This window comes from Chroicocephalus ridibundus, chromosome 1 (assembly GCF_963924245.1).
Source record: "Chroicocephalus ridibundus chromosome 1, bChrRid1.1, whole genome shotgun sequence".
NCBI lineage: Eukaryota > Metazoa > Chordata > Aves > Charadriiformes > Laridae > Chroicocephalus > Chroicocephalus ridibundus.
Genome location: NC_086284.1, coordinates 126247477 through 126254158, shown reverse-complemented (window position 1 = coordinate 126254158; position 6682 = coordinate 126247477). Strand labels below are relative to the sequence as shown.

General features: G+C 53.6%; 1 protein-coding gene across 3 annotated transcripts in view; it reads right to left on the bottom strand.

The window, feature by feature from the left end:
• Positions 1–6682, bottom strand: part of COL8A1 (collagen type VIII alpha 1 chain) — a 94998-nt gene continuing 88316 nt past the window's right edge. For all 3 annotated transcript variants that reach the window (XM_063350393.1, XM_063350413.1, XM_063350404.1), the window contains 2 exons: positions 5863–6178; positions 1–3975 (listed from right to left, as the gene is read on the bottom strand). In XM_063350393.1, the coding sequence (XP_063206463.1) occupies positions 2072–3975; positions 5863–6175 (2217 nt within the window). In that variant the 5' untranslated portion in view covers positions 6176–6178 and the 3' untranslated portion in view covers positions 1–2071. The remainder of the gene's footprint in view (positions 3976–5862; positions 6179–6682) is intronic.

Sequence of the window (6682 nt, the reverse complement as noted above, 5' to 3'; positions counted from 1 at the left end):
CAACTCCCTGCCTGGGCAGCCAGCTCTGCCTTTGTAGGGGAGCACAAGCCCTGGACGTGGCACCTCCGTGCTGCCCCGTGTCTCAGCTTCCCCCTGTCCACGCTGCACTCCCCCAGCGGCTCCTGCTGAGCTGGCCCAGTCCCACCGGCTGCCTGAGGGACCCCTCGCTCGGCATGTCCCCCCCAGCCGCTGTCTCCCACTAAATGCGATGCCGGGACAGCGTGTCCTCCCCCCGCCGTGGCTTAGGGCAGGTTTTGCCCATAGAAAGGAACTAAAGAAAAAGGTATCGGATTTTTTTTTTTTCATATTGGGCTGTCAGTGGTTTCAGAGAGTCCTTGCGGTCTGATACGAATTCAGAGGGTTGAACGTTCCTTCTAACACTTCTGCTGAATGAAGACAGGATTAATTATTATTTTTTTTAAAGATATTTAATAAGATATTTTTTTCAAATCAGTACAAAAATTTTAAATACAAAATTATTTGCTTTTGACATATCTCATATATTCTGGGAACATACCGAAGTCACCAATGCCTGGTAAACTGTCCGTCTGTTCCTGCCACCGTTCCATAAAATTTCTGAGATAAAGCACCACATTATATCACTGGAGTCCTTAGTCAATGTTAGACTGCATTAAACTCTGCATTTAAATAATGGTAATGCCAGTTAAATCCAATCTTAGTTCTGCATGAAAAAAACTCTAGTTCATTTTTGAATCAAAAGCGGTAGCGTTAGCTAAAGACACTGAAGAAGTGGTGAGTATTTAACTCTTTCAACTAGCGTAAGAGTGTGTGATGTGCAGCACTGTACAGGGAAACACAGCAAAGTACACTGCCCTTGGAAACGAATACTTTTGAGGTGAGATTAGCACCATTGATGAACAGACAGCTCTTGCAGAGAAGTTGCTTTCCTCGCGTATGGTAAAGATGGAGGCCTGCAGGTTCTCCTTGACAATTGGTAACATATAAATAAGGATTGGAAATCAGCTTTTACATAAAAAGAAGTTCTCAGATAAATTTGCGTGATCAGTATTGCTGGTAAAGTTATCGGTTGATCTCAAACAACAGATTAGTTAATTAGCAAACAGAGCTACTTCTGCTTTGCCTAGTCATTGACCAGTAAACTGATTTAACTTGCGCTGAGCGGCAGAATAGGCGTCCCTTCTGACAAGCCAAACGGGCGCAGGTTCTTAGCACGAGCACAGAAATCCCAAGCGAATTTATTCCGCCCTGCTGTATTGCCACGTGTTGGCCAAAACGTCTCAATTACGTGGCACAAAGCAAATGGGGAACCCTTTGTTTTTGTCTCTGATCTGCCTCATCTACCTCAACTGTGCAAATGCAGATGGAGGCTTTTGGAGTGCTGTGGCACTTGGAGGTGAACACAGCGCCTGCTGGAGGCAGCGGCGGAGTTCTGGGTCCAGCGACTGCTGGAGAAAGCTCGTGTGGAATAGTGACACCATCGCTACCCCTCTTCCATCATAAATAAGTTGTTCAAGAAAAAAAACCTCACACCTGAAGGAATATTTTATATGGGGGGAAGGGAAAGAAAGGTCTCCAGCTAAGAGAACCTTTGCTTATCAGGCAGACCTGCTGTCAAAAAAACAAACAAAAAAACCCCCACCCAAACAAATAAAAAGCCACTCAAATTTTTCCATGTAATTTGAGACTGAGCTACTCTGGTTTAAGTCACTGGTTTTCACCTCCTGACTATGATCAATGCAACAGGAATGAGTGACGTACACTGATTTGAACCTTAGTACTGAATTATTGTGAATGAAATGAAGTAAGCACGGCATCACAGAAATATATAATGTACAGCTAATATGTCCCCCTCGGGTGCAAAACAACTGTTTATGAACCTGATACACATCTTTAGATATGTTCACCACACCTTTTTTTTTTTTATAAGTAGCTGTGCATAATGTTAAACTTTGTATTTATTTTTTTTTTTTGTACAAAATGGTCTGAAATGGTCATAAAATGCATCTTTCACGGTATAAAAGTTTGAAGCAGAGAAGAAAGGTTTTGATTTTCTGTGTGTGTGTGTGTGTGTGTGTGTCTGGTTTTTGTTTTACATGGGATACAATAAATATCCTGAAAAAGACGAATGAACGTACTGCCCGGCATAGAGTCCTGCCGCCTGCTCGGATGGCATTTGAACGTAAACCTTGTCTCCATGCATCAGCGGGACAACGGCACTGCCTGAAGCCTGGTCCAGGAAGCCCTTCTTGTACTCGTCGTAGGTGTACATCAGCGGCTCGTTGTTCTTGAACAACGCCACCCAGACGCTGGCCCCTTTACAGTGGACGTGGTAGGCGAAGTAGTAGATGCCGGGGATCTCGCAGGTGAAGATTCCCGTCTGGGGGTTGTAGTTCTGCCGGCCGTTGTAGAGGAGCTTGTCGAACTTCACGGGCACCCCGACCCGGGGGAAGGGGGTGAGGAGCTCCGCCGTGAACGCGGGCATCTCGTAGACGGCGGCGCCAGCCTTGCCTTTCTTGCCCTTGTAGCCATAGGGGGGCTTGACGCCGTCTATTGGCCCCACCTCGGGCAGGTACTGTCCCACAGATGGCGGAGTGGGTGGGATGATGACTGGGGGACCTGGGGGCCCGGGGGGGCCAGGCGGCCCCTGGAGTCCTGGCTGGCCAGGGGGACCGAGCGCCCCTGGCTTCCCTGGGGGTCCCTGCAGCCCTGCCACACCGGGTTTGCCCACGCCAGGGAAGCCAGGGGGTCCGGGCAGGCCGGGCTCCCCCTTTGCCCCTGGCAGCCCTGGGGGTCCGATGGGACCGCTGGGTCCCGCGATGCCTGGGATGCCCGAGGGGCCCTGAAGCCCCTGGGCGCCAGGGAGCCCCGGCTCCCCCTTCGGCCCCACCAGCCCTGGGACGCCTGGCAGCCCGGGCAAGCCCTTCTGCCCGGCTTCCCCCTTGGGCCCTGTGGGACCCGGCAGCCCCCGCAGCCCGGGTGCCCCCACTTCCCCGGGGAATCCTGGCTTCCCTGGGAAACCCTGCAGGCCAGGTTCCCCTTTGGGGCCAACCGGTCCTGGCGGCCCCACGGCACCGCCTTCTCCTTTGGGTCCCGGGAAGCCGGCAGCACCTGGGGGGCCCATGATGCCCGGCAATCCCGGCTGGCCTGGCTCCCCTGGCGGCCCCCCCATGCCTGGCGGCCCAGCGTGGCCCTTCTCCCCCTTCGGCCCCAGCGGCCCGGGCAGACCACCCACCCCACGCTCACCCTTGGGCCCGGGGAAACCTGGCTTCCCAACCCCGGGGAGGCCAGGAGGCCCCGGCAGGCCTGGCAGGCCTTGCTCCCCTTTGCCACCCGGGAAGCCCGGCTGGCCGGGGACGCCGTCCTGGCCGGGTTTGCCAACGCCAGGCAGGCCGGGAGGGCCCTGCATTCCGGGGGGCCCCGGGGGCCCCTGCAGCCCCAGCTCTCCTGGGGGTCCGGGTTTGCCTAGGGGTCCCTGTGGGCCGGGGAAGCCGACCATGCCTGGCTTGCCGACCCCTGGCAGCCCCACGGGGCCCGGGGGACCCGGCAGCCCGGGCGGTCCCTTCAGCCCCGGCAAACCCGGGATCCCGACGCCCTTCTCCCCTTTTGGCCCTGGGATCCCGGGGGCTCCTGGGGGCCCCTTCATCCCGGGCTCACCCTTTGGTCCCGGCTGTCCCTGCAGCCCTGGAGCACCCGCTTTCCCAATGCCAGGAAGGCCGTGAGGCCCCGGCGGTCCTTGTGGCCCGGGTATCCCCATGGGCCCAACCTCCCCCTTCGGCCCCATCTCCCCTCTCGGCCCTGGGGGCCCCATGACGCCCGGTTTCCCCGGCATCCCTGGCAAACCCGGCTTCCCAATTCCTGGATATCCTTGCGGGCCTGGTTTTCCTTTGGCTCCTGGCACGCCGTGACCCGGTAATCCTGGTGGCCCTGGCGGCCCTCGTGGTCCAGGCTCACCAGGGGGACCTTGCTCGCCCCTCAGACTGCGTATGGGCATTTCTGCGTGGGGGAGAAAAGAAAAAGAAATGGGGAGGGGGAGAGATGAAAGGTGACTGCGGTCGCATCCTTCGAGAAACGCAAAGACAGTTTTAAATCGAATGTGCTCGCTATGGTGCCTCTCGGTTTTGTGGTGGGCAGGGAGGCAAAGCTGGCCAGCGAGGTACAGGTTGGTATTTGGAACAAAGAGGATGTTCCCACTGTTTTGCCTACCCCAAACTCGCGTGCACATTTCTGTTTCCATGAAATCATAGTTTTGCCTCATATTCGCTTATATTTTTGCCCTGCAAAAAGCCATTTGCGCTTTACTAGTGTTTTCCACTTGTACAATCTTAAGCAGCAAAATCTGCCTTTTCTGTAGACTAATCTACTCTTAAGAGTTTTCGCAGGAGACAGAAGCTGCTCGGGGCTCCTGTGCTGTAGGAGGACTTCTGGCATAAAAGTGCTTTTGCTGCAGGGGCTTACACTAGCAAGATCAATTAAAAAAGATTGTATCAGTAAGAAGTTTGTACATAGCCATGACTGCATTTTCACCAAGGCTTTGGTTCCCATTAAGATATTACTGGAAACTTGCAGCCTTACCCAACACTGCCAAACTCCCACAGGTTTTTAGCGTAGCCACATCCAGTTAGAGCTCTTCTAAACACGTCACAAAATGTTTTTATGGTCCAAACCCACATTTTTGTGTATGTGACCACTTAGCATTGCGGGTCAGGGTGAGCGAGTTGCCGTGTGAGAGTGGTTGTGCTGGGGCTGGTTGCTTTTCAAGCGGCAGGCTTTTTGTGTTAAGTGGAAAGTCTGCTTCTCGTTGGCTCCGAATTGGATAAAGAAGTGGGAGGTTTGGTGGGAGAGATGAGGTTTCAGGGCAAGGGTATTAACTGTTCTTTGGGAGGCAGAAACCCGCCCTCTCTGCATATGTTGTGTTTTATGCACGTAGGAAACCTCCTTTGCTCACAGGACGGGTCGGTTTTACTACAGCCAGTCGTGCTTGTTCAGACACTCCAAAAATAGGCCCTGAAATCTTTCATTTCCCTCTGAAGCCAGCGGAGCCTGTGGTTACACAGAGCCCTCAATAAGACAAAGAGTTAACCAGCTCATCTGAAGTCGCACAGACGCTCGCTGTCTCCACAAGGATTTTATGACACTGGGTGTTCCTGGTTGCCCTTTGTCTTTTGGACATTTTCTGATGTTTTCTTAAATATCCTAATATTGTCCAAACTTCCTTTACCGAACACTGAAAGTGCTTGTACGTGCAGACTCATGCGATAATGCCCTGTACCTCCAGTGCCTCAGTTACTCCCATAAATAACCTACAGAAAGAGGACTGCAGAGACAGAAAAGCAACTGTATGGTTTTATCTGCAAACCTCTAAATCACAGGGTCTGGACAAATCCAGACAAAACTGTGACATTCCTGTAAATTCAAATCTTGGAGCTCTTAGCTCTGATTTCACATCCAGTTGCTGCAGTGAGAGCACCTCCAGGCAGGACCCTGGCCCATCTACCCAGGCCATCATTTGAAACCCCATCAGAGGGTTTTCTGCAGGTGGGTGGGATTATGAGGTTTCTCCTCCCTCCATCAAGCACCCAAACACACCTGGGGCCAGCCTCCACCTCCCCAGCTGCTGGAAGCTCATCACAGGTAGGGCTGCTCAGAGGCGGTGCTGCAGCCCAGGAACTGACTACAGCCTTGCTCTGGTGACCCCAAGCTGCCCTACAGCTCTTGAGAGCCCATCTTGCCAGGTACCCACCTGGCCAGCCCTCAGAGCCCCTAGGGACCATGCCCAGCCTGCAGCAGCCTGTTCCCTGTCCTCAGTTACCCCCAGGCAGCCGGTGCTGTGGGGTACCAGGCAGGACCGTGCAGGGGTGGCGAGGGACATGCCCAGCCTACCTTTCTCTTTCTTGGGAGCCATGTCCTTGCCGAGCAGAGGCATCTGCGGGACCTCCTTCATGTACTGAGGCAGATGGGGGTACTCTTTCCCGTACTGCATGTGGGGCACCTCCTTGCCCATGTGCTGCATCGGGATGCCTTCTTTGCCCAGCGGTATGTGAGGTACTTGTTGTCCGAGGGGCTGGTACTGGGGCACCTGGGGTGGCAGCTGCTTGATCCCATAGTAGACGCCACCTTGAGTAGACCTCACCAGCTCTAGGTAAATGGTCACAGCCACTGCCAGCAGCTGCACAGGGAAGAGCAGCATGGCCATCACCTGTGAAAAACACAACAGAACCCACAGTTGGCAGAAAATGTTTTTTCGTGTCATGTGTTTTCCACTAGGGACAACCTGCTCCCGTTTTCTGCAGCAAACTGGAAGTAAACCTCCGTAAACTGTCTCTGGTTTGTGTGTTGCCCTGGAGGACATCCTGCAGCGGGCCTCTGTCTGGTTTACTGGAGGCTCTTACTCAAATAGTACTATTAGAGCAAATGTCCTTATATGCATTCAGTTTTATACTACCCCGCAACCCCAGCTGGTGCTGGGGTGCAGTTTCTCCATACAGGGACCTGCTCCCTCCTGTCCCCAAGCTGCAGTTTGATGCTTTCTCATTTGTGTCAGTGCCACGACACAAGGTCTGGGAACCTCTGCTGCAAGCTGTGGCACAGGGGGAGAGCAAGAAGGGGCACGTGGGGATCTCTTAAACACTTTCTGCCCAAGGAAACTAAATTATCAACACCCCTTCTGCCATGCTTTCCATAGCAATGAAAGATCAGTTTC